The 27,846-nt window shown below is 43.3% G+C and overlaps 1 protein-coding gene across 2 annotated transcripts in view; it reads left to right on the plus strand.

Annotated features, from left to right (window-relative positions):
* brsk2b (BR serine/threonine kinase 2b) overlaps nucleotides 1-27,846 on the plus strand; it is a 199,601-nt gene that overhangs the window by 149,396 nt on the left and 22,359 nt on the right. For both annotated transcript variants that reach the window (XM_082969348.1, XM_082969349.1), the window contains exons 9-15: nucleotides 757-788; nucleotides 7,597-7,758; nucleotides 8,156-8,253; nucleotides 8,468-8,621; nucleotides 20,090-20,150; nucleotides 22,686-22,893; nucleotides 24,390-24,438. In XM_082969348.1, the coding sequence (XP_082825474.1) occupies nucleotides 757-788; nucleotides 7,597-7,758; nucleotides 8,156-8,253; nucleotides 8,468-8,621; nucleotides 20,090-20,150; nucleotides 22,686-22,893; nucleotides 24,390-24,438 (764 nt within the window). The remainder of the gene's footprint in view (nucleotides 1-756; nucleotides 789-7,596; nucleotides 7,759-8,155; nucleotides 8,254-8,467; nucleotides 8,622-20,089; nucleotides 20,151-22,685; nucleotides 22,894-24,389; nucleotides 24,439-27,846) is intronic.

Here is a 27,846-nt window from a genome sequence, read left to right on the forward strand (position 1 = left end):
TTTCCACTGCTCCAGAGTCCAATAGCGGTGAGCTTTACACCATTCCAGCCGACGCTTGGCATTGCGTATGGGGATCTTAGGCTTGTGTGCAGCTGCTCGGCCATGGAAACCCATTTCATGAAGCTCAATTAACAGTTATTGTGCTGACGTTGCTTTCAGAGGCAGTTTGGAACACGGTAGTTAGTGTTCCAACCGAGGACAGATGATGTTTACACGCTAAGCGCTTCAGCACTCTGCAGTCCTGTTCTGTGAGCTTGTGTGGCCTACCACTTCGCGGGTGAGCCGTTGTTGCTCCTAGACATTTCCACTTTACAATAACAGCACTTACAGTTGAGCGGGGCAGCTCTAGCAGGGCAGAAATGTGAAAAACTGACTTGTTGGAAAGGTGGCCTCCATGTTGAAAGTCACTGAGTTCTTCAGTAAGGTCGTTCTACTGCCAATGTTTGTCGATGGAGATCGCATTGCTGTGTGCTCTATTTTATACACCTGTCAGCAATGGGTGTGGCTGAAATAGACTAATCCACTAATTTGAAGGGGTGTCAAGATACTTTTGTACATATAGTGTATTATATTTTTGTTGTCGCTACAGTAGGTAAAGACTGGGTTGTTACTAGAAGTCTTAAGTGTGTCGTAATACATACAGTAAGAACACATAAGGCATGTTGCTGTGTTCACTTGTCTGTCTGTCACAGCATCTGTTCCACATGCTGTGTCATTAACACAATGTTTTTTTCCTCTTCCTGTGTGTCTCTACAGTTAGAGCAGATCCAGAAGCACAACTGGTACATGTGAGTACAGCTCCTTTCTGCGTGTGTGTTTGTGTGTGAACATCCATACGACGGGTTGTTTTGTGCATACTCTAATAGATATATGCACTATGTACTTCTATCAGTGAAATGTAATTTAATTTACAAAATGTAGCAAATATTTAAAAAAAGGGTCAGTAGATAAAAGTATTGCACTTACATAGGCTAAATTAGGGAATGGGAACTAATGGAAGCTAAAGTCAAACTTTTTTGCGGCCTTTATAGTAAGAGAAGGTAGGTCCATTAGGACAGATGTGAGAGGTCTATTTTCTGCTACGCTCTAGTAGTTACCCTACACGCCACCTGAACATAAAAGACAATGATGTTCTTAGTTTTAATGGAACTCTGTTCTGTTCCTAAATGGCTTGGCCTTATCAATGCAGGCTTTTAAATACCTCCTCTCAGAAAAGTGCCAAGGTCCGTTCTACTGTTCAGCAATCTAATAATTTGAGTTGCTCATTGCTACATTATGTCAGTTCATCATTGCTATTTAGCAATCTACGATATTGTATACTGAACAAAGATATAAATGCAACATGGTAAAGTGTTGGTCCCATGTCTCATGAGCTGAAATAAAAGATCCCAGACATTTTTCATACACACTAAAAGCTTATTTCTCTCAAATTTTGTGCACAAATTTGTTCACATCCCTGTCAGTGAGCATTTCTGAAGACAATTCATCCACCTGACAGGAGTGGCATATCAAGAAGCTGAATAAACAGCATGATCATTACACAGGTTCACCTTGCACTGGGGACAGTAAAAGGCCACTCTAAAATGTGCAGTCTTGTCACACTTGACGGAGCGTGCAATTGGCATGTTGATTGCAGGAATGTCCACCAGAGCTGTTGCCAGAAAATGTAATGTTCATTTTTCTACTATAAGCCGCCTCCAACGTCGTTTTAGAGAATTTGTCAGTAAGACAAGCCAGCCGCACAACCACAGACCATGTGTAACCATGACAGCCCAGGACCTCCACATCAGGCTTCTTCACCGGCGGGATCATCTGAGACCAGCTCCCCGGACAGCTGATAAAACTGCAGAATTTCTGGTATGGCCAGGCATAAGATATGGACAACAAATACAATTGCATTTAATGAGGGAAATAAGTATTTGATCCCCTCTCAATCAGAAAGATTTCTGGCTCCCAGGTGTCTTTTATACAGGCAACGAGCTGAGATTAGGAGCACACTCTTAAAGGGAGTGCTCCTAATCTCAGTTTGTTACCTGTATAAAAGACACCTGTCCACAGAAGCAATCAATCAATCAGATTCCAAACTCTCCACCATGTCCAAGACCAAAGAGCTCTCCAAGGATGTCAGGGACAAGATTGTAGACCTACACAAGGCTGGAATGGGCTACAAGACCATCGCCAAGCAGCTTGGTGAGAAGGTGACAACAGTTGGTGGGATTATTCGCAAATGGAAGAAACACAAAATAACTGTCAATCTCCCTCGGCCTGGGGCTCCATGCAAGATCTCACCTCGTGGAGTTGCAATGATCATGAGAACGGTGAGGAATCAGCCCAGAACTACACGGGAGGCAGGGGCGAAAATCTGATATCCACTTTGGAGGGGCCAATTACATGAAATTTTCTCAAGAGCAATTCCTGAGGGGGACACCAAAAGTAGTGCTGTAACACATAGCCTACATTGTAATATGGTAAATGTATATTGAGGAACCAAAGAAATAAGGTGTTTGCCGTACTCCTAACTACCGGTACCCAAAACTACACAACTAATCACAACAGCAATACCATTGCCATTAACAAATCTTAGTTCAGTCACCAGTTTAAGTTGAGAGTGGGGGTATCCATGGCATTTTCCAATTATGTTCCTATTTTACAAGTAAAAAAAATTGAGAAGCTTTCATAATGTTGCCAAACAAAGACTCAACAAACTTACCTGAGACTCCCTGTCTCTGCCAGTCTGTCCCTGCATATCTGTCCCCAACTCTGCTGTCTGTGTGCCATCTGTTGCCTGCTCTGCCTAATGACATCATTATGAAACATTTCCATTAGAATTTCATTTCTTTCTTATGAACATTTTATCAACTAGTCTTTGAGATATTAGGCTACTAGGGTTCTTACTATGCGTTTTGGTGTATTAAAAAATACTCTGATGTCCGTCTTTTATTTTTCTGCCATTTTTCTACCTGGCTGGCTGGCTGGCTACACACACAGTGTGTAGGTTATGTACAGTAGGAGATGGGCTTCTATCATCTTCAATCATTCTATATGGGCTTCGATCTAAAAGGTAGCTAGCAAATGTGAAACGGATTAAAATGACAAGAGTTGACAGCTGTATGAGTTCACCATTTACACAACATATGCTGCAACCTTTTGTAATTTTAATAGTTTGTTTCATATTGGCTGGCTTCCAACAATAGCTGAATTTGCAAAGCTAGCGAGCACCAATTCAGTTTCAGTGGTGTTTGCTATAATCTTTGCTACCCGGGTTAAATAAAGGTGAAATAAAATAAATAAATAAATAAATAAAAGTTCCCTTGCGACAATTTAGCTTTTGCAACGAGACCATTAAATATATTTAAGACAATGGTAGAAGAGAGTGTAGTTCTGTTCAGTTTGGACTTCAGTTTATCGCTAACCTTATCACAGGGACTTTGAAGCACTAACTTACATCATCTGCATGCTGATTCCATCTTTGACGACGCCACATAAATGGATTAGGTACTAGCTAGCTTAATAGTTAATATTTGCGCGCTAGCTCTGCATATTCAGCTAGTGTGTGTGTGCGCAATTGACTGGATGAACCTCACGGCAGTTACGTAGCAAGCTAAGGAACTGGCAGTGGATCAAACCATTGTGAGGCAAAGGGCGGGGGGGTCGCAATCTTATGAAACTTAAAAACGCGCTATTAAGTGTCTATAATCAGCACAATTGCTTTCATTGCGTATTATTAATATTATTTAAATTACATAGTTACGTTTCAGTGATATATTGGGGGGGACAAATCATATTTTTCCCAGGATGGGGGGTCGTGTCCCCCCCGTCCCCCCCGGGATTTCCGCCCCTGACGGGAGGATCTTGTCAATGATCTCAAGGCAGCTGGGACCATAGTCACCAAGAAAACAATTGGTAACACACTACGCCGTGAAGGACTGAAATCCTGCAGCGCCCGCAAGGTCCCCCTGCTCAAGAAAGCACATATACATGCCCGTCTGAAGTTTGCCAATGAACATCTGAATGATTTAGAGGACAACTGGGTGAAAGTGTTGTGGTCAGATGAGACCAAAATGGAGCTCTTTGGCATCAACTCAACTCGCCATGTTTGGAGGAGGAGGAATGCTGCCTATGACCCCAAGAACACCATCCCCACCGTTAAACATGGAGGTGGAAACATTATGCTTTGGGGGTGTTTTTCTGCTAAGGGGACAGGACAACTTCACCGCATCAAAGGGACGATGGACGGAGCCATGTACCATCAAATCTTGGGTGAGAACCTCCTTCCCTCAGCCAGGGCATTGAAAATGGGTCGTGGATGGGTATTCCAGCATGACAATGACCCAAAACACACGGCCAAGGCAACAAAGGAGTGGCTCATGAAGAAGCACATTAAGGTCCTGGAGTGGCCTAGCCAGTCTCCAGACCTTAATCCCATAGAAAATCTGTGGAGCGATCTGAAGGTTCGAGTTTCCAAACGTCAGCCTCGAAACCTTAATGACTTGGAGAAGATCTGCAAAGAGGATTGGGACAAAATACCTCCTGAGATGTGTGCAAACCTGGTGGCCAACTACAAGAAACATCTGACCTCTGTGATTGCCAACAAGGGTTTTGCCACCATTGTTATTTTAGTACTTACTAAGTCATGTTTTGCAGAGGGGTCAAATACTTATTTCCCTCATTAAAATGCAAATCATTTTCTAACATTCTTGACATGCGTTTTTTTGTTGTTATTCTGTCTCTCACTGTTCAAATAAACCTACCATTAAAATTATAGACTGATCTTTTCTTTGTCAGTGGGTAAACGTACAAAATCAGCAGGGGATCAAATACTTTTTTCCCTCACTGTAGAAGCACGGTGGCTAGGAAAAACTCCATAGAAAGGCCCGATCCTAGGAAGAAACCTAGAGAGGAACCAGGCTCTGAGGGCTGTGCCTGATGAAGATTATAACAGAACATGGCCAAGATGTTCAAACGTTCATAGATGACCATTAGGGTCAGATAATAATAATAATAATCACAGTGGTTGTACACCACAAAGGAGATAATTGTGGACTGCATGAAAAAGAAGACCAAGCACACCCCCATTCTCATAGACAGGGCTGCAGTGGAGGAGGTTGAGAGCTACAAGTTCCTTGGCGTCCACATAACCAACAAACTAACATGGTCCAAGCATACCAAGACAGTCGTGAAGAGGGCACGACAAAACCTATTCCCCCTCAGGAGACTGAAACGATTTGGAATGGGTCCTCAGATCCTCAAAAAGTTCTACAGCTGCACCATCGAGAGCATCCTGACTGGTTGCATCACTGCCTAGTATGGAAACTGCTCGGCCTCTGACCGCAAGGCACTACAGATGGTAGTGCGAACTGCCCAGTACATCACTGGGGCCAAGCTTCTTGCCATCCAGGACCTCTATACCAGGCAGCGTCAGAGGAAGGCTGTAAAAATTGTCAAAGACTCCAGCCATCCTAGTCATAGACTGTTCTCTCTGTTACCACACGGCAAGCGGTACCAGAGTGCCAAGTCTAGGTCCAAGAGGCTTCTAAACAGCTTCTACCCCTAAGTCATAAGACTCCTGAACACCTAATCAAATGGCTACTCTCTGTTGTTATCATCTATGCATAGTCACTTTAATAACTCTACCTTCATGTACATATTACCTCAACTAACCGGTGCCCCCGCACACTGACTCTGTACCGGTACCCCCCTGTATAGAGTCTCGTGATTGTTATTTTACTGCTGGTCTTTAATTACTTGTTACTTTTATTTCTTATTCTTATCCGTATTTTTTTTAACTGTATTGTTGGTTAGGGGCTCGTAAGTAAGCATTTCACTGTAAGGTGAATACCTGTTGTATTTGGCGCATGTGACTAATAAAATGTGATTTGATTTGAACACAACTGATTGCCTGAAACACATTAAGAAGGAAAGAAAGTCCACAAGTTAACTTTTAACAAGGCACACGTTAATTAAAATGCATTCCAGGTGACTACCTCATGATGCTTGTTGAGAGAATACCAAGAGTGTGCAAAGCTGTCATCAATGCGAAGGGTGGCTAATTTCAAGAATCTCAAATATAAAATATATTTTGATTTGTTTAACACTTTTTTTGTTACTACATGATTCCATGTGTGTTATTTCATAGTTGTGATGTCTTCACTATTATTCTACAATGTAGAAAATAGTAAAAATAAAGAAAAACCCTGGAAAGAGTAGGTGTGTCCAAACCTTTGACTTGTACTTATACAGTTGAAGTCAGAAGTTTGCATACACCTTAGCCAAATACATTTAAACTCAGTTTTTCACAATTCCTGACATTTAATCCTAGTAAAGGTTCCTTGTCTTAGGTCAGTTAGGATCACCACTTTATTTTAAGAATGTGAAATGTCAGAATAATAGCAGAGAGAATTCATTTATTTCAGCTTTTATTTCTTTCATCACATTCCCAGTGGGTCAGAAGTTTACATACACCCAATTAGTATTTTGTAGCATTGCCTTTAAATTGTTTAACTTTGGTCAAACATTTCCGGTAGCCTTCTACAAGCATCCCACAATAAGTTGGGTGAATTTTGGCCCATTCCTCCTGACAGAGCTGGTGAAACTGAGTCAGGTTTGTACGCCTCCTTGCTCGCACACTTTTTTTCAGTTCTGCCCACAAATGTTCTATAGGATTGAGGTCAGGGCTTTGTGATGGCCACTCAAATACCTTGACTTTGTTGTCCTTAAGCCATTTTGCCACAACTTTGGAAGTATGCTTGGGGTCATTGTCCATTTGGAAGACCCATTTGCGACTAAGGTTTAACTTCCTGACTGTTGTCTTGAGATGTTGCTTCAATACAACCACATAATTTTCCTCTTCCCTCATTATGCCATCTATTTTGTGAAATACACCAGTCCTCCTGCAGCAAAGCACCCCCACAACATGATGCTGCCACCCCCGTGCTTCACGGTTGGGATGGTGTTCTTCAGCATGCAAGCCTCCCCCTTTTTCCTCCAAACATAACGATGGTCATTATGGCCAAACAGTTCTATTTTTGTTTCATCAGACCCGTGTGTAGTTGCAAACCGTAGTCTGGCTTTTTATGGCAGTTTTGGAGCAGTGGCTTCTTCCTTGCTGAGCGGCCTTAACTTGGTGTATGTAAACTTCTGACCCACTGGATTTGTGATACAGTGAATTATAAGTGAAATAATCTGTCTGTAAACAATTGTTGGAAAAATTACTTGTGTCATGCACAAAGTAGATGTCCTAACCGACTTGCCATAGCTATGGTTTGTTTACAAGAAATTTGTGGAGTGGTTGAAAAAACAAGTTTTAATGACCCCAACCTAAATGTATGTAAACTTACGACTTCAACTGTGTGTATATATATATATATATATATATATATATATATATAGATATATATATATATATATATATATATATATATATATATATTATATATTTATATTTTGTGTATAATGTGTATATTTCTATTGTATTTTACAGGGCGCATGAAAAAAAGACCTAGGTCTCAATATGTCTTCCTTGTTAAAATAAAGATGAAAATATATATATAAAAATAAAATCTGTCAGTCATTTCTGTCATTCTTCCTGTCTGTCAGAGCTGGGAAGAACGAGCCTGAGCCGGAGCAGCCTGTCCCCAGGAAGGTGGCCATCAGAACCCTGAGCACTGAAGAGATAGACCCGGACGTCCTGGAGAGCATGCACTCTCTGGGTTGCTTCAGAGACAAGGGCAAACTCACCAAAGACCTGCTCTCTGACGAGTGAGTGATATAGGGATGGGAGGGAGGGAGAGAGTAAGAGGGCGAGGGAGGGAGGACTGTAAGGATGGAAGGGTTAAAGAAGTGCACTCTGTGCTGCTTCAGAGGTAAAAAAAACAAACTCACCAAAGACTTGCTCTCTGATGAGGGAGGTAGGGAGGAAGGGAGGGAGGAAGGATGGATGGAAGGGGAGGAAAAAGGGAGGGAAATCATGCACTCACTGGTCTGTGACAGAGATCATAGCAAATTGATGAAAGACCTGCTCTCTGACTAGAGGGAAGGAGAGAGGGATGGAGAGATATGGAGGGAGAAATGTGTCAGCGAGGTGTCAGCGAAGTCATCCACTCTGAGGTGCTTCAAGGACATCTGACAGGATGACTTTACTGTCTTGTCTCTCCAGTGATAACCAGGAGAAGATGATCTACTTCCTGCTGCTGGACCGGAAGGAGAGGTACCCCAGTCAGGAGGACCAGAACCTCCCCCCGCGCAGTGAGATAGGTAGGCTGGTCCAATTTACCCCCACACAATAGGAGAAGTAGACTAGTCCAAACCTTCTATGCCTTTTACAAATGAAAACCTGCAGTAGCTACACCATAACTCGGATAGGATGTTCTGTCACACATGTAGTTGGTTTGTTGCTGACTAGTTCTCTTTCTCTCTTCACTTGCTTCTCCCCCGGCCCCCTAACCTTTGACCCCTGACCCCTGTTCAGCTGACCCGCCCAGGAAGCGGGTGGACTCCCCCATGTTGAACCGCCATGGGAAGAGGAGGCCGGAGAGGAAGTCTATGGAGGTGCTGAGCGTCACAGAGGGGGGCTCTCCTGTACCCGTACGACGAGCCATCGACATGGCCGCACATGGACAGAGGTATGGTGTGGTGTACACACATACAGTACATAGACTCACTCACATGTATCATATTGACACATACACACATGCACAAGTACATGCAACACATATCAGTGTAAACACATGAGATTAAAGCTAGTGAATAACAGAACCACAGGCCCTCTGATTAATATGAGTGGTCTGTAGTCCCCACTCTCAGTGTAGTACTCTTCAAATTACTGAATATTAAAGACATGCTCCGGAACTTTGGCGACTACTAAGTATTTTTTAAACCTCCCGCTTTGGGCTGGATGTGTCAATGTGTCGTTCATACATACATAATCTATGAGTAGAATTAATGGCTTACCTCAATTAGCCATGAAATCCCTAGTTTGAAAGCGACTGTTTATCTTGAAGCTGTGCTGCGCCATTTTCCCTACATTGACCTTCAGTCCCTCGCATTTGAGTGACAGCTAGCAAGAGGCCTGTGCAGCGTTATCCAATGAGGTTGCATGGCAGGCCCAACGGCTCAGTGGACGCAGCAGAGAGAGAGAAAGCAATGACGTGGTGCACATATCTGCACAAATGTGACGTAGTCTGCAATTTTGAGGGCCACTTCTGGCTTGTGAGTGCTACTTTCAGAACTACTGGCTAAAAAGTATACAAAATTACCGGAGAATCTCTTTAACACACACAGACACGTGCATGCATGGACACACACACACACACACACACACACACAAACACCGGATTCAAATACACAGCAGTAGGGTGCCTACATATTATGGCACCTTGCTGGATATCTCTGTCCATTAGTTCAATCTGCTGTGTGTGTACTTCCAGTTGAATCCCTCTCCTCACTAACTTTGTTATTAAGCTGCTTAGGGTGTTATGACAGTCTAACACAGACAGAAAAGCTGAAAAGTTTACAACTTTCTGTGCGGGTGAGTCATCCAAAGAGGATAGAGGCTTTAAGACTTCAACTTTTTATAGACTGTTAGAAAGTATACCAAATGTGAGAATACTCCATATTAGCATGACCCTTCAAGTTACACCTCTGTTTAATCTGTATTTACTTGCTGATTAATATATTAATGTAATGTGTGTATTTTTCTTTGTTTTCATTGTCATGTCATGATCAATCATTTTTCTTCTTCGGTTAACTTTTCCTTAGGTTGCCAACTCATGACCTATACAATAATCTGTACTTTTTTAAGGAATGCTTAGAATCAGTCCCTTTATGTGACTGTCTTTCTATCTGTCTCTTTACTTTCTTTCTGTCTGTCTGAAGTAAGTCTGTTTTCAGTAAAAGCTTGGATATCACAAACGCTAACCTCACCAAAGAAGAAAGGTATTTGTTACTTTTGTCTGTCTGTCTTGCCACAGTTGAGTTGCAGAGGGGTTTTCCCATTCATATTCTCACCATGTTTAAGTCTATAAGCCTTTGAGAGGGTAGTCTAGTAAACTTAAATAAAAACTAAGCTCCATCCTTGTCTGCATAAAATAAATTCCCAAGGAATCTAAACTCTTGCCGTTAGAATTCTTCTGAAACTTTTACCAGAAGTTCCCTTGACTGCCTGGCTATCTGATAACGGATTCACACAATAAAGCCCTTATTTTCATACTGTGGTAAAGTAGGCCAATGTGATCAGGCCTAGACTGAACTGAAGGAGAGAGGAGATAGAGAAGAGATAGAGGGAGGGAGTCTTCTCTACACCCTTGGCTGCTTCCATGCACATCAAAAGCATCTTATCCTCCTTCTCCTTCTTTTGGCCCCTCTCTTCCCTTTGATGCTGTAGTTTCGGCGTCCCAGGGCAGATCCCAATTTTTAGGTCAACTTCCTTGTTTCCCTGTTTTGCCTCCTTCCCCATTGCGTGTGTGTGTGTGTCTTTGTGCCTGAACGTGTGTGTGTGTGTGTGTGTGTGTGTCTGTGTTCGCTCCCATGCATGGCTGTGTTTGTTTGTCTTCTGCCAATCTATTTGTGAGGTTACCTCATCATGGTGCATCAGGTCCAATCGTCTTTTCAAAGCCTATTCACAGATGACCTTGTGTCCAGAAACACAGTTTAGTGACGCTTCGCCGGTCCCCCCCCCCACCCCGTACAGAGAGAGATTAGCATAAATTAATTGGTGGGAATGCAGATGGAGCGTTTTGCTGGAGCGAAGAAGAGAAGAACAAACAGGGATGGAAATAAGGCAGTCATATCCCTCTGAATAGTCGTTTATCTCCATTATCTAATTAGAGTGATACAGTGGTACACACACAAACATCAGTGGAGGCTGGTGACTTGAAAAATTGAGGAGCATGGGAGGCCCGCGACAAAGTGTTTCAAAAATCGTCAAAGACAAATTATTTTAACCTAAAGCATTTAATAAAGACATTTATAATACAATATTATGGGGAATGGGAGGGCTACTTACACCGTGTTGGAAAGGGATCACAGCAGTGATTGAATGAGGGTATGAGGCATGAGTTGAGGTGTTCAGAGGATTGACCAGTGCAGGACAGGATTTGACTGGGAAGACAAAAAACAATAACACAACACACTGCACAGTTAGACAAAATAGCTAAGAATTAGTTAGTCTTAGCAAGGAGTAAAATCAGTGATGTGTAATAATGTGATTGTGTATGTGATTGACTCTAAATACAGTAATGAGAGACAATTGACAGGGGTACACACAGTGCTTGGAGGGAAAACATTCAATGTGCCAGTGGTTGAGTGGGCACATGAGACATGGCTTCAGTTCATGTCAGGAGAAAGTTGACAATAGTAGTGGAGTGGAGTAGTCGTCACCTCTTAATCAGGGAACAGGAGGTGACTTAGCTGTAAATACAAATAGCAGATACATTCCATTACAGCTGCGCCATCATAGGTTTGGACAACGAGTTTCTCTATGAACTTAAACTCAGACATCTCAAAATTCATAAAGTCAAACACAGACTGCGCATCTCACCCTCTTAACACATCAAAGTATCCCAAGAAACATTCCTTAATAAAGCCCTGATCATCCACATACCTGACGATAACTGACAACTACAATCAGACTGGTGGCACCATAGGTCCCAAAGCGGTGGGTAAATTTTAACCCCTGGGGCCAAGAGTTTTTCCTTACATGTTAAGCGAACTAGGAAAACTCTGGACCCTGTAAGGTATGACAGTGATTAATCAGTTGTAAAAAGGTTTGATATGGGCTATGATGGGACCAGTTTTTCCTCATCAGGTCACATGGTTTAAAAAACTCTTTAAAAAAACTCCTGGCCCTGGGTGGGATGAAAACCTACATTATATTTGTTGATATACATTATATTTAGACTACATTATGAGGGGGATTAGCTCTAACCAGACACATAGACAACAACTGATAGACAATAGAACTCACAGGGCTGAGCTTTCTTTATGCATATTTGCATCATGCAGGCCTATGCAACTGTAAACCTTATAAAAAATGTACTCACATCTGTCATCAGTATTATGTTGATTGATTCATTCCAGTTAATAATTTTGGATTAAAAACGGATAGGCAGCATAGCCAGCCCAATTTTGAATATAAACAAAATTTGATCACATTCACATTTTCTCCTGACACACAAATGGACTATAAATACATAACATTGATGATGTGGTTGTTATGGCTGAGCTCTTTAATCACCAGGATTCCTATTTGACTCAGCCATGCCTCCTTGCCCATCCAATATTTCCTTATCTCCCACCCCTTTTAATGCGACTATCCCCGATGCTTCTCCCTCTTTTTCCCCTGCCCGCTACAAAGTTTCTCCCTGCAGGCAGTCACTGAGTCCGAGGTGCTAAAGGAGCTCCATAAAACTTGACCCCAAAATACCATCTGGGTCAGATGGTTTAGACCCTTTCTTCTTTATGGTTGCTGCCCCTGTCATCGCCAAAGGCTATCTCCAACCTTTTAACCTGTCTCTCCTTTGTTACGAACCGGCTCAGAGTTCGCAACAAAAGGGAGACAACGTGGAGACAAGGAGTATCAAAATATATATTTATTAGATACCACAACTAGCACAACCAAAAACAACAAGGTGTCTGCATGGAGAGAGTCTCCCCAATGAACGCGGAAGAGGTGCCCCCATCCTGGGACACACCCGAGCCCAGGTGCCTCCCATCTAGCTGACGACCCTTCCAACTCCGCCCACTGGCATCCTAATAAGGAAACAAGAACAAAGAGAGAGAATACGGCAGACAGAGTGGGAGGGTCGTCACACCCCCCCCCATAAAACCGGGGACCAACAAGGGCCCCGGAACAACGTGCCGCCCTCTGCGTCCCAAATTGACACAGCCCTCTGCATCCCAAATTGACATAGCCCTCTCCGTCCCAAATTGACACAGCCCTCTGCGTCCCAAATTGACACAGCCCTCTGCGTCCCAAATTGACACAGCCCTCTGCGTCCCAAATTGACACAGCCCTCTGCGTCCCAAATTGACACAGCCCTCTGCGTCCCAAATTGACACAACCTCTGCGTCCCAAATTGACACAGCCTCCGCGTCCCAAACCGACGAGAGGCCACACGTCCACCCTCCACCTGCCCCAGCCAACCTCCCTCTCCAGACCCCAGCAACCCCCGCGAACAGGAAGCAACGTTCAAGAGGAAAGAAGAACACAAGACCAGGAGGGAACAGACAGGAAAGCCAGAACACGACAAAACCAAACAATGGTCAGTCACACAACACCCAGGAACAGGGCACACAAGAGACCGCATCTACAAACGCAAACAACATCTCCCAACGGTTCATAGTCACTCCAACGGCCCACAGCCACCCCAACAGCCCACAGCCACTCCAACGGCCCACAGTCACTCCAACGGCTCACAGCCACTCCAACGGCTCACAGCCACTCCAACGGCTCATAGCCACTCCAACGACCCACAGTCACTCCAACGATCCATAGTCACTCCAACGATCCATAGTCACTCCAACGATCCATAGCCACCCCAACGACCCATAGCCACCCCAATGACCCACAGTCACTCCAACGATCCATAGCCACTCCAACGACCCATAGTCACCCCAACGACTCACAGCCACTCCAACGATTCAGCTGAGCACACCAGACCACAACAAGAGAAAATACAATTACACCGGGCACCACAGAAAAGAGATGAGCTATGGAGCTTCCCCAAAACCTACAATAACTCAACCCTAGTCTTCATGCAGATTTGCAGTGGGTAATTATGCACTATAGCCCGCTGGCAAGGAAGTAACCCCCCAGCACGCTGGTAGATTCCCCCAAGCCACGGATGTGCTCCCGAGACAACTGCTCAGTCCACAGACACCACACAAAAATAACAAACATTAACCATGCCCAACATATTCCAAAATGAAACACGTCGCCAAGCCTATCAGGGGAAAAAGGCTATAGCTCCGGGTAGTAAGGTTCACTACCCTATCCAAATCTTCCACTGAGGTACACAGCCGATTGTACTCACCTCCTCAGACCGATGTCCCAACAGCTAGTAGAACAAGCGTTTTCCAGGCTGGGCAGGGGCCTGGAAACTAACCAATGTACTCTCTCCAACACAGCACACAAACCAAACAAACAAAAGCAACCAGTACTGAGCACCAAACTCAAACTAACTAAATATACAAACAAAGCACCTACAGAATTTAACATACCTCCACGTTTTCTCCCAAACACAAGTTCAAAATCCCGGATGAGCTCCCACTTGTTACGAACCGGCTCAGAGTTAGCAACAAAAGGGAGACAACGTGGAGACAAGGAGTATCAAAATATATATTTATTAGATACCACAACTAGCACAAACAAAAACAACAAGGTGTCTGCATGGAGAGAGTCTCCCCAGCTGACGACCCTTCCAACTCCGCCCACCGGCATCCTAATAAGGAAACAAGAACAAAGAGAGAGAATACGGCAGACAGAGTGGGAGGGTCGTCACACCTTTCTGGGGAGGTTCTCATTGCTTGGAAGGCAGCCACAGTTCATCCTTTATTTAAAGTGGGAGATCAAGCTGATCCTAACTGTTATAGGCCTATTTCTATTTTGCCCTGTTTATCAAAAGTGTTGGAAAAACGTGTCAATAATCAACTGACTGGCTTTCTTGATGTCTATAGTATTCTCTCGGGTATGCAATCTGGTTTCCACTCAGGTTATGGATGTGTCACTGCAACCTTAAAGGTCCTCAATGATGTCACCATTGCCCTTGATTCTAAGCAATATTGTGCTGCTATTTTAATTGACTTGGCCAAAGCTTTTGATACGGTAGACCATTCCATTCTTGTGGGCCGGCTAAGGAATATTGGTGTCTGTGAGGGGTCTTTGGCCTGGTTTGCTAACCACCTCTCTCAAAGCGTGCAGTGTATAAAGTCAGAAAATCTGCTGTCTCAGCCACTGCCTGTCACCAACGGAGTACCCCAAGGCTCGATCCTAGGCCCCACGCTCTTTCCAATTTACATCAACAACATAGCTCAGGCAGTAGGAAGCTTTCTCATCCATTTATATGCAAATGATACAGTCTTATACTCAGCTGGCACCTCACCGGATTTTGTGTTAAATGCTCTACAACAAAGCTTTCTTAGTGTCAAACAAGCTTTCTCTACCCTTAACCTTGTTCTGAACACCTCCAAATAAAGGTAATGTAGTTTGGTAAGAAGAATGCCCCTCTTCCCACAGATGTTATTACTACCTCTGAGGGTTTAGAGCCTGAGGTAGTCACCTCATACAAGTACTTGGGAGTGGCTAGACGGTGCACTGTCCTTCTCTCAGCACATATCAAAGCTGCAGGCTAAAGTTAAATCTAGGCTTGGTTTCCTCTATCGTAATCGCTCCTCTTTCACCCCAGCTGCTAAACTAACCCTGATTCAAATGACCATCCTACCCATGCTAGATTATAGAGACATCATTTATAGATCGGCAGGTAAGGGTGCTCTCAAGCGGCTAGATGTTCTTTACCATTCGGCCATCAGATTTGCCACCAATGCTCCTTATAGGACACATCACTGTACTCTATACTCCTCTGTAAACTGGTCATCTCTGTATACCCGTTGCGAGACCCACTGGTTGATGCTTATTTATAAAACCCTCTTAGGCCTCACTATCTGAGATATCTACTGCAGCCCTCATCTTCCACATACAACACCCATTCTGCCAGTCACATTCTGTTAAAGGTCCCCAAAGTGCACACATCCCTGGGTCGCTCCTCTTTTCAGTTCGCTGCAGCTAGCGACTGGAACGAGCTGCAACAAACACTCAAACTGGACAGTTTTATCTCAATCTCTTCCTTCAAAGACTCAATCATGGACACTCTTACTGACAGTTGTGGCTGCTTTGTGTGATGTATTGTTGTCTCTACCTTCTTGCCATTTGTGCTGTTTTCTGTGCCCAATAACGTTTGTACCATGTTTTGTGATGCTACCATGTTGTGTTGCCACCATGTTGTGTTGCTACCGTGCTGTGTTGTCATGTGTTGCTGCCTTGCTGTGTTTTTGTCTTAGGTCTCTCTTTATGTAGTGTTGTCTCTCTTGTTGTGATGTGTGTTTTGTCCTATATTTCTATTGTATTTATTTATTTATTTTAATCCCAGGCCCCCGTCCCCACAGGAGGCCTTTTGCCTTTTGTTTAGGCCGTCATTGTAAATAAGAATTTGTTCTTAACTGACTTGCCTAGTTAAATAAAGGTTAAATAAAAATATATAAAATAAAAACGTTACCAATTAGTTTACGCTGACCAGATGGACAGGGCGCATAAGGTATATGCTCTTATTAGTAGCCTACAGTTGATCAGACTGAAAAATAGTCTCATTTTCACCCCAAAAAGCATGTCAGATTTCTAATGTTTAGGTGTAGCCTCAGCTGGTGCATAACATTTATGTCATGAGTTTTTGCTTGTGTCTGTCCGGAGGGATTATGTGTTGTCATCTTTGCTAAATAAATACCGGAGCCTCCACTGACAGAATGCGCACGTACACACAAACACACACACACACAGACACACACACCCACACATTGTATTTAATCGTCATCGAACAACAGATTTCTTTCAATTATGTGCTTGAAAGACTACCTGATATTGGCGAGGTGTGTATGATCGTACACACAAGTACAATAATCTGTTGTAATTTAAAAGCGCCTCACCTTGCAGCAGAATAAGGAACGAACAACCATAAAATGTCTGATGTTTAGGCCTCCGGGGGTGGCGCAGCGGGCTAAGGCACTGCATCGCAGTGCTTGAGGCATCACTACAGACCCAGGTTAGATCCCAGGCTGTGTCATAACCGGCCGTGACCGGGAGTCTCATAGGGTGGCGTCCGGGTTAGGGGAGGGTTTGGCCGGGAGGCCTTTTCTTGGCTGGCTTCCGGGTTAAGCGGGTGAGTGTTAAGGAGCATAGTTTGGCGAGTCATGTTTCGGAGGACGCATGACTCGACCTCCACCTCTCCCAAGCCCTTTGCGGAGTTGCAACGATGAGACAAGATCGTAATTGGATTGAAGAAATAGTAAAATAGTAAAATACAAAAAATATATATATTGATGTTTACACACACAAAACAGAAATGACTGAAAGCATATGACTATATGCAGGGGTGCAACTTTGGTTTTAGAAGTGGGGGGGACATAATTATTATTATTTTATTTTTTTGTCCAGTCGGATAAACACTGCAAACAGCCTATCCGACCGCTCGGAGGCGTTTGCATGGTCCTGAAGCACGCTGTTGCCTCGCTTTGTAGCACATTCCAATGATAAAACTGGGGTGGACAAAAATGCAATGCCCCCCCCGTTCCCAGTGAAAGTTGCGCCCCTGTGTATATGACAAAATAAACATGTTTGACTCATATGTACTCAATATGCCTTTACAACATAAACTCAGTTATCAATATTTACTACATTCCGGAATGCAGTATGGCACGCTCATAGAGAGACTTCTGAGGGAAACTCCCCTGCATCTTAACTCTGTGGTCTTGAGATGTGGCTTGTAGTGTGTCTCCTTTCATCAATCTTCTTCTGTTTTCCATTGTTACTGTTTCATGTAGTTTGTAGTGCGGTAACGTTACTTCATCTCCTGTATCCTTACTGTGAACTCGATGTCTGTCTGTGTAGAGCCCTGTCTGGAGGATTCCATTGCAGTTCGGTGAAAGGCAGCTCATCTCTTAGGTTCTGGTTCGCTCGCCTTGCGCTTTGTATTACTGTCGCCATTTTGTAATCCAGATAGCATTGATAAGGTTACGGATGAAATCCTTCCCTGAGGTTGAAGCTTAGTGTGTATGTGTGCGTGCATTTGAGTGCACGTGCGTGCACACGGCAGCATATTTAAACATGATTTACTGTTTCAATTTTAGTTTCCAACAAAATAGCCAAATTGTCTTTTGCAAATTAAATCCCCAAACCTCGCTTGGCATCAGTGGCCCTATGTGATGTGAGGGAGGGAGGGGGTGTGACAACAGAGGAGGGACAAGAGAAGAGGAAGAAATAAAAGATTATTAATTCATTTTGCAGTGTGTGTGTGTCTGTGTGTGTGTACTCACGGCATAGCTGACATGTTTGTATAGATGTTGACTTTAGACTCTGATGCTTTGCATGTCTTGTTGTCATGTAGACAGACACGGTTGGCAAGTACACCCAATCTAGTATTTAAAAGCCAACACACTCCAAACCTTTCAACTGTCTGTTGTTTTAGTCTACAACCACTGTGTGACTGTGTTAGTCATATTGTACACACAAGGCCATATGAGGCTATGCACAAGGACAGCTCTGACGCCTCATCAAAGATAAAAGGAGAGGTAGAGGGAGAGGGAGACAGAGATTGACAGACAGAGAGAGGCTGAGTGAAATGGCGGAGAGGGAGAAAGAGAGATTGACAGACAGCGAGAGAGAGAGAAAAGAAGAGAGATGGACAGTGTGATGAGCCAGGAAGAGATTGAGAGTGAGTGAGAGAGTACAGTATTTGTATTTATTATGGATGGCAGCAGCTACTCTTCCTGGGGTCCAGCAAAATTAAGTCAGTTATACAACTGAGCCTTCAGGCCCATACTCCACCACTACCACATATTTACAATACAAAATCCATGTGTACGTGTGTGTATAGTGCGTATGTTATTGTGTGTGTATGCATGTGTCTGAGCCTATGTTTGTGTTGCTTCACAGTCCCCGCTGTTCCATACGGTGTATACGAGAGAGAGAGAGAGAGAGAGAGGAGAGAGAGAGAGGAGAGAGAGAGAGAGAGAGTGACCAATGTGACTGATAGAAAACTGAGGAAAAAAGACTGTAGTGATGTAGTGAGCATAGCCTTGCTATTGAGAGGCCGCCATAGGCAGACCTGGCTCTCAAGAGAAGACAGGCTATGTGCCCACTGGCCATAAAATGAGGTGGAAACTGAGCTGCACTTCCTAACCTCCTGCCAAATGTACGATAGCATAAGAGAGACATATTTCCCTCACGTTACATGGACCTAAAAATAGTTGGAAAACAAATCAAATATTGATATACTCCCATATCTGTTATGTGAAATAGCGCTGTGTGCACTCATCACAGCGAAATCCGTGACCTGTTGCTGCAGTAAGAAAACGGCAACCAGTGGAACACAAACACCAAAGTAAATGTATCTGTTTAGTTATTTTCCCTTGCCATTTGTACTTCTACTATGTGCACTTTGTAACAACACTACACATAGTTAATAATATAACATTTCAAACGTCTTTCTCTTTTTAAAACTTTTGTGTGTTTTAACGTTATTTGTTCATCTGCGATTGTTTATTTCACTTGCTTTGGCAATGTAAACATTGCTTCTCATGCCAACAAAGCCCCTTTGACTTGAATTGAAACGAGAGAGACGGAGAGAGAGAGAGAGAGAGAGGGGGAGAGATTGAAGGACAGAGAGAAATGTGTTTAATAAAACAGCTCAGAAATCCCAACCTAAACAGACCCCCTCCCCAGGGGTGAAATAACCCTGGCTACATCCAGTGTTATCCATCCTTGTTTGAGTCAATCTCCTCTACTTACCCTGTATGATTGAATCTCCGCCAACCTTTTATGCTCAGGGCAAAGTTTTCAAAAAGTACAGAGAGCGGCATACCAAGTGCTACAGCCACATACAACTGTGTTCAAGGGAGTTACGTTAATGAACTCATCTTCTTCTGATGTCTTTCCTCTACTTCTTCCAGAAGCTTCAGGTAGAACATGCCATTAGGCACAGATCAGCTTACCCTCCCAAATTGCAACTTTTAACCATTATGGGGGTAAATCACAAAACCAATCTTAGATCAGTATATAGGGGCAACTTTATCCTACTCCTTTTGGAGCTTATATCCTTTTGGAGCTTTTTGTCCTCCCTCCAGCTAGGGGTGTGCCAGTGTGTGGTCATATTGTAGTGTTCAGTGTTTTCCCGTTGTAGCACACATATTGCATTGTTAGAGGATGTCTTTAACCCTGTGTGTGTGTGTGTGTGTGTGTGTGTGTGTGTGTGTGTGTGTGTGTGTGTGTGTGTGTGTGTGTGTGTGTGTGTGTGTGTGTGTGTGTGTGTGGTGTGTGTGTCTACAGGTCACGGTCTATCAGTGGAGCATCCTCCGGTCTCTCCACTAGTCCTCTCAGCAGTCCCAGGGTAAGAGTTTGATTGTCCCGTACCACCCACTAGCCCACCCCGGGGCCCACACTGCACTGCACCAACTCACCTCACCGCTAGCTCTGCTGTGCTGTGGATGTCACCGGAATGCACACACTGCTATTCACTCGCTATGGCCGCTCATAAGGCTATACATAGGGCAGCTCATAGAGGAATCCATGGTAAAACCTCTCTGAAAGACCATCTGACATGAAACCTGGATAATCCTGTCGTAAGAATAGTGTAAAGCTACCAGTCACTATACCCTATGGCAGCTTATGACTAGGGCCCTGTGTTTTGGACAAGCATGTCACATGACCTCGATTTTAACTGTATTTAAAGCTTTTTGTTCAAACACTGTTTTTGTTTTTATGTCAGATGGCCCAGCACCATCATCAGACATTTGCTTTCATTTTTGGTGTAATTCTATTTCTGGAAAAAGTTTAAAATAAAGGTTCAAATCTATCTAATGTGACATGATAGCCCAAAACACAGGCACGAGTTATGACACCTGACATAACGCTGATATGAGGTATTAGTGCGGGTCACAGAATCATTTTAAAATAATTTATACTTCATTAATGGGTTGTATCATTTGTTATACTGTAATATACGGTTGGTTATCATGACCTGTTACGACTGTTGTTATATCATTGTTATGACAGAGCTATGTAGGCTGCATGTCATAGGGCTTCTTGTGATGTATCATTGGATCCATGTGAGGTCTCATAAGGGCTTAAGTTCTGATGAGGGAACCCATCGTTCTTGTTTTCAAGTTCTTAATTCCCCCAACAGCTCACCATTATTATAAATCCCATATGTGGGATTTGGTGTTCAATGACCAGTACTATAAAATAGTAACATAATCCATCAAAGTCATCTTTGATTAGGGAATACATTGGAAAATGCTGCCATGTTATATAAGATGACTGTAAAGGTTAGGGCTACAAATCAACTAAACAGCTCTTAGCTAGCATGCACAGTTCCTCCATTCTTTTCCTAAGGCCATGCATTTTTAAAGCCAGCCCTTAGCGAGGATACAAACATGCAGTCATCACATATTCTGCTTCTTCTTGCGGAACTGTCAGTGTTATGAAGGATTCTGTAAAAGTTTCATAGTTGAGGATATTTCTTTCTGGCAAATATTTATATCTGTCAGCAACCCCAGCAAGGGTTTTGTGCCTAAATGTTACTTTATATTCTTTTTTATGATGAGTGACACTGTAAAGGATTTGGTTCAAATAGGGGTGATGCCATTTTAGTCCTCCTTTTTTAAGTATAAATATTGTGCCGATTATGTAAGGCTACATATTATGTCACACATTGATGGGATCACACCTACTGATGTATATGGAGATTAGGGTTTAGGAGTGTAATTTGACCTTTAAACTTTTTAGTACCCAGACACGCACACACCCACACACATACACACACAGAGACATACACACTCATGCGTTATATTTAATGAGGATCCCTTCACAAAGGCAGTCGTCATAAATGCCTCATAATGCTGCCATATGAGTGACACAACAAAAAGCCATTAAACCTTGCATAAACGTTTAATACATGCCAGTTTTCATAAGCTGTCATAAACTTTCATGTCTTGTCATGAGAGTTGCTATGTCATTCATACCACAGCATTGTGCATGCAGACTGGCTGCTTTCCACCAATCTGGAAGCTAATGCAGTTTAGCTTTGGATGCTGTTTCAGTTGCCGGTTTGGGTTTGGCTTCATGAATGCTTGTAATGTTCAACACTTCTCTCCCCCATGGTGCTGCTGCCTCCTGGTTGGCTGGTTATGCTAATGGCATGTTCTTCTTGTCTTTCTTTCTGCACTCTCATCACTCTCCCTGCCTGTGTGTCACTCGCTCCACCTATCCTCTCCTCCATGTCATTTCTTACTATATTTCTGTTTTTTTCCTGGTGCCTTTTCATTGCAATACACCTTTATTGGGCTGTGGTGTTTTCTATATATGTCCCTTGGCTTCTGGGCGTGGTCTCTCATTGGCTGCCTGCGCTGTCAATCTAACGGTGCATGTCCAATCGCAGCCGGTCCGGCGCTTCTTTATCCCGCCCCAGTCGCCGGACCTCTGTCAGTCGCCCAACTGTAGCCCCACCCATTCCCCAGAGTTCCGCCTTAACCATAACGGGGTAGGGGGGGCCAACCGCGTGCACCCACACCCGCTTCCAAACGCCTACACGCCAAAGATGGGGTCCCCCCTGATGCACCCCCGCACACAGACCCTCCCCGCCAAGCCCAAAGTGTCTGAGAAGCCCCTTCAGACCACCAGGTCCAACCCCCTTCCCAACTCGGCTGACAGCCCAACCACCCCCAAGTCGGAGCCCACCTCCCCCTCCTCACCCCTGGGCAGCCCCCCCTACGTCCCCAACAGCCCGCGGCCACGCCGCCACCCGCCCCTCACCGTGCCCCCCAAGCTCTCCATCCCCCTGTCGCCGGCGCCACCCATGTCCCCCCTCCGCCGACACCGCCTCCACCCTGACCACAACGGTCACAAATCTGTCCCCACCATACAGGTGACTCCCCACCCCTCTCCGCGGGGGAGCCCCCTCCCTACCCCCAAGGGCACTCCGGTGCACACGCCCAAGGAGAGCCCGGCGGGCACCCCTAGCCCCACGCCGCCCCCCAGCCCCTCCATCGGCGGGTTGCCCTGGAGGACGCGTCTCAACTCCATCAAGAATAGCTTCCTGGGCTCGCCGCGCTTCCATCGCAGGAAAATGCAAGGTACTGGACTGGACTGGGGTAGGAGACTTGTGGAGGGGGACGAGAGGTGAGGGAATAAGGCAGAGTTTCCACAAACACTAACAGTGGGTATAGGAAAGGGACCCTTTGGTGGCTCACAGCTACATCCTTCTGGGCTGCGTATATCATCCCCAGCGCAACGACTTGCTGGAACCACCTGGTCAAGGGGTTTGGTCACCATGAGTTTTAAAATCCTACCTGTACACACTTCTGGTGAACAGTAGAACACGTCATACTGTACTGTTAAGAAAGATATTTTACACTCTCCCAGTAGAGTGCTAGCGTTAGCGCTTAGCACAGGGGAATATCTGCATTAATCTCAAGAGGGTTAACAGTAATCGTTCTGTCCTATACGTTGTGATATAATCTTATTAAACCAAGGGGAGGGGTTCTTTATGCGAGTCCCATTCAATTCTATATGATTAGTCATATACATTATAAATCAACGGCTATTCCATTCCGATGAGAGGAGCAAAGATGAAAATAAGGGTTGCTTGTGTTATAAGGAGCGTATAGCTTCAGAGCTTTACCATAGGCGTTATGATGGTTCTCAAAGCGTGCAAGCTCATATATGTAATTGGGGAAAATGTAGTGTGTGTTTTTCTTCTTCTAATGAGTGGTATAACGTTTTAATGCCTGTAGGTAGGTTGTCATGTAATATGTGCTGCTCGGTGATAGATAATTTAAATCCTCCATTACTAAGGGGTGGCAGGTAGCCTAGCGGTTAGAGCGTTTGGGACAGAATCCTAGAGCCAGCAAGGTGGAAAACTGCTGTTCTGCCCTTGAGCAAGGCAATTAACCCCTACAACAATTGCTTCCCAGTTGAATGCATTCAGTTGTGCAACTGGCTAGGTATCACCTTTCCTTTCCCTAACATGATTTCTACAACTTGAAGGGATATTGTCCATCTTATCCAGAATAACCTTTGTAGATAATGGTATTACAATGGTAAAAGACAAACCAATTTATAAACAAGATTAAGGAGGAAAGGATTTTTGACTTACTGTTGTACTTATGCACTATACAGTATTCATGTACATAGTAAGGATCAAGTGATAATTATTATTATTATTTTTTAAATGTCCACACTGGACCCTCTATAGTGCTCTCCGATGTCAATCAAGCGATGTTGCCCATTTGTCTGACCTTTTCACCTTTAAAGGTCCAATACAGATGTTTTTATCTCAATATCAAATCATTTTTGGGTAAGAATTAAGTACATTCTTGTTGGTCTATGTACCTCCTGGTGGTGTCACCAGGTAGGCCAAAACTCCATCCCATCAAAACAGGCTGACATTTCAGGCGGTCTTTTCAAACAGCTCTTACAGTAAAAGGGTAATCATCATCTTCACAATTTCACAGTAGTATTCCAACCTCATAGTGTGCAAATGTATATCGAACACAGAAAAATCACATTTTTGACCGCATTGGGCCTTTAACCTTTCACTTTTGACCTCGTTTTCTGCCTCTCTCCACAGTTCCCACCCAGGAGGACATGTCCAGCCTCACGCCAGACTCTTCACCAGAGTGAGTGACCCAGGAAAACATAAATACAACGTTTGACAAACATTGAGGTAAAGAAAGAAAGTCTGCACACTCTAGTTATGTTCCCAAACCCTGAGAAGGCACTGTGTACCGAAACGTTGTTTGCTATATCCATTAAATGTTTGGGAGCATAACTAGAGTGTGCGACTTTCTTTCTTATTTATAGTTTACTCTCCTATAGTCAGCACCTCTACAGAACATTTTTGGGTGTGCGTCAGCTTATGCCTTTTACTAAACATTTAGAGGTCAAGCGCCATAGGGACCCGTAGGTGGTCTGTAGGTGTTCTTTCGGAGATCTAACGCAGGTCTTCAGGAAAATCCCTGTCTTTAGCCATATGCCAGTTTACCTATTTGCTTATGGCCTTGCCTACACCTAGCGACTTGTTTTTAAAATTATACGAGCAAAAAAGATTCCATTTGATTTGGAATGGCAAGCCAGACAAAATTAAACAGACCTATTTATATAATGAATATGAATTATGAGGGCAGAAATGATTAAATATTAAAGCATTAGACCTAACGCTTCAGTCATACAAAAGATGTACTTAAATCCAAACTGGTTCTTTAGCAGATTAGTAAGAATGTCTCACCCCATGTTCAAGAATGGCCTTTTTCCCTTTATTCTGATTACAACCTCTCACTTTCGGTTATTTGAAAATGAAATATTCTCCAAAATATCGCAATTCTTTTAACAATCCATAGAAAGTTTGTTGCAATTTCAGTTTATTTCACCAGAAAAGAGAATAAATATTATGGTTATACTCAAATATACTAATTGGAAAAAAAAAAAGTATAATCTTTGTAAATGATATCATAAATAGGACTGTTATATCACACATGCAGCTAACAAAAATATTTGGAAATGTCTGCTCTACTCAAAATTACAACCAACTAATTGCAGCATTACTGCAAAAATGGAAGTGGAAGGGGGAAAAAGTAAGGATATGTCTATCAGCCCTGCATTAAAGACCAAAATTGGTTAAAGAAAATTGTGATAAATAAAAAAGTATACCAGTTTAATTTAAGGACCAAAAAATGTGCAGCTGCAGAATAGTTGGGTAGAGATTTTTTATGTACCAATTCCATGGAACATGGTTTATGAACTGATATACAAAACTACACTGGATTCAAAACTTTTTTTCTATTTAAATTATTATACAAAATTCTTACAACCAATAGAATGTTATATACAGTTTCTTTGAAAAGTATTCAGACCCGTTGACTGTTTCCACATTTTGTTACATTACAGCCTTATTCTGAAATGTACGATTTTTTCCCCCTTATCAGTCTACACACAATACCCCATAATGGCAAAGCAAAAAAGGTTTTTTATACATTTTGGCTAATTTATAAAAAATAAAACACTTAAATATCACATTTACATAAGTATTCAGACCCTTCACAGAGTACTTTGTTGAAGCACCTTTGGCAGCGATCACAGCATCGAGTCTTCTTGGGTATGATGTTACAAGCTTGGCACACCTGTATTTGGGGAGTTTTTCCCATTCTCTGCGGATCCTCTCAAGCTCAGGTTGGATGGAGAGCGTTGCTGGACAGCTATTTTCAGGTCTCTTCAGAGATGTTCCATCGGGTTCAAGTCCGGGCTCTGGCTGGGCCACTCAAGGACATTCAGAGACTTGTCCCGAAGCCACTCCTGCGTTGTCTTGGCTGTGTTCTTAGGGTCGTTGTCCTGTTGGAAGGTGAACCTTCGCCCCAGTCTGAAGTCCTGAGTGTTCTGGAGCAGGTTTTCATCAAGGATCTCTGTACTTTAATCCGTTCATCTTTGCCTCGATTCTGACTAGTCTCCCAGTCCCTGCCTCTGAAAAACATCCCCACAGCATGATGCTGCCACCACCATGCTTCACCGTAGGGATGGAGCCAGGTTTACTCCAGACGTGACGCTTGGCATTCAGGCCAAAGAGTTGAAGCTTGATTTCATCAGACGAGAGAATCTTGTTTCTCATGGTCTGAGAGTCTTTAGGTGCCTTTTGGCAAACTCCAAGTGGGCTGTCATGTGCTTTTTACTGAGAAGTGGCTTCCGTCTGGCCACTACCATGTAGGCCTGATTGGTGGAGTGCTGCAGAGATGTACAATGAACAATGGCGCCGACAGAGAGGGCTGCCTCGCTTCTAGTCCTTAGGAAACTTTACAAGCATTTCGCTACACTCGCAATAACATCTGCTAACCATGTGTATGTGACCAATACATTTGATTTTGAGATGGTTGTCCTTCTGGAAGATTCTCCCATCTCCACAGACAAACTCTAGAGCTCTCTCAGAGTGAGCATCAGGCCTTGGTCACCTCCCTGACCAGGGCCCTTCTTCCCCAATTGCTCAGTTTGGCCGGGCGGCCAGATCTAGGAAGAGTCTTGGTGGTTTAAACTTCTTCCTTTTCAGAATTATGGCGGCCACTGTGTTCTTGGGGACCTTCAATGCTCCAGAAATATTTTAATACCCTTCCCCAGATCTGTGCCTTGACACAATCCTGTCTCGGAGCGCTATGGACAATTCCTTCGACCTCATGGCTTTGTTTTTGCTCTGACATGCACTGTCAACTGTGGGACCTTATATAGATAGGTGAGTGTCTTTCCAAATCATGTCCAATCAGTTGAATTTACCAGTGGACTCCAATCAAGTTGTAGAAACATCTCAAAGATGATCAATAGAAACATGATGCACCTGAGCTCAATTTCGAGTCTCATAACAAAGTGTCTGAATACTTATGTAAATAAGGTATTTCTGTTTTTATTTGTAATAAATTTGCAAACATTTCTAAAAACCTGTTTTCACTTTGTCATTATGGGGTATTTTGTGTAGATTGCTAAGGATTTAGCAATTGCTAAGCTTGTTTTTGGTCGCAATCTGTATAAACTATTAGAATAGAAAGGTTCAGAACTTTTTTGAAACATCACAGCACAGTTGAAAAATATATGGCAAATAGAAATCAAAACTGGATAGTGTTCAGAGATAGATGGGAGGGGTTGAGTAGAGCTGAATGATGGGACAAAAAACAAACAAAAGATAACTATTGTAAAATATACTGTGTCGGTAAAATGTATATAATATGTATAAGCTGAAAGTAGAAGCCTAAGTGTTGTTGTCCATTAGTTTACTCAAATTAGCTGAGGGGTGGTATGGTTAGTGGAAAATATTAAAGGAAAATATATACAAATATATATATATATTATATATATATTTACAAAAATGATATATAGGGGATTGAAAATGATGCAGACAATTACGTTGATGGAAGCCACAATCTATCTGCAATATTAAAACTGATCCACCCCTTAAAAAATAAGGAAAAAAATTGGTCTCAGGCAAGGTCACTAGTGATTGTGATTCACTGATGTTTGCCCGTTAAGCTAATGTCTGGAGACATTAGTTCAGG

The sequence above is a fragment of the Salmo salar genome, chromosome 26 (assembly GCF_965601325.2).
Source record: "Salmo salar chromosome 26, fSalSal1, whole genome shotgun sequence".
NCBI classification, from domain to species: domain Eukaryota; kingdom Metazoa; phylum Chordata; class Actinopteri; order Salmoniformes; family Salmonidae; genus Salmo; species Salmo salar.